Source organism: Otolemur garnettii, unplaced genomic scaffold (genome assembly GCF_000181295.1).
Source record: "Otolemur garnettii isolate 467f Iridium unplaced genomic scaffold, OtoGar3 scaffold00032, whole genome shotgun sequence".
Taxonomy (NCBI): domain Eukaryota; kingdom Metazoa; phylum Chordata; class Mammalia; order Primates; family Galagidae; genus Otolemur; species Otolemur garnettii.
Window position 1 is genome coordinate 15391624 of NW_003852427.1, and position 250 is coordinate 15391873.

Here is a 250-nt window from a genome sequence, read left to right on the forward strand (position 1 = left end):
AAGGGCCTTAGTGTCCGGTAAGCGTTCCTGGTAAAGTCGTCTGTGTCTTCAGTTACAATATAAACCATTTGGTCTGAGTTGTTTTTAATATCATATCTATTATTAGTTTCAAAACGTGTTACCACTACAAAACAAAATCAGAATGTCATCTTAAATTAGAACCAGTTAAAATGGGCCGCATGTAATCCTTGTTTAGTTATTTCTCAGGGGTTTAAAGCAACATCACCTTTAAAAATTTCAAATGAAAAAT

At 33.2% G+C, this 250-nt stretch overlaps 1 protein-coding gene across 1 annotated transcript in view; it reads right to left on the reverse strand.

The window, feature by feature from the left end:
* Window positions 1–250, reverse strand: part of LOC100954698 (phospholipid scramblase 4-like) — a 17785-nt gene that overhangs the window by 6038 nt on the left and 11497 nt on the right. The window contains exon 5 of the mRNA XM_023512998.1: window positions 3–124. Within this exon, the coding sequence (XP_023368766.1) occupies window positions 3–124 (122 nt within the window). The remainder of the gene's footprint in view (window positions 1–2; window positions 125–250) is intronic.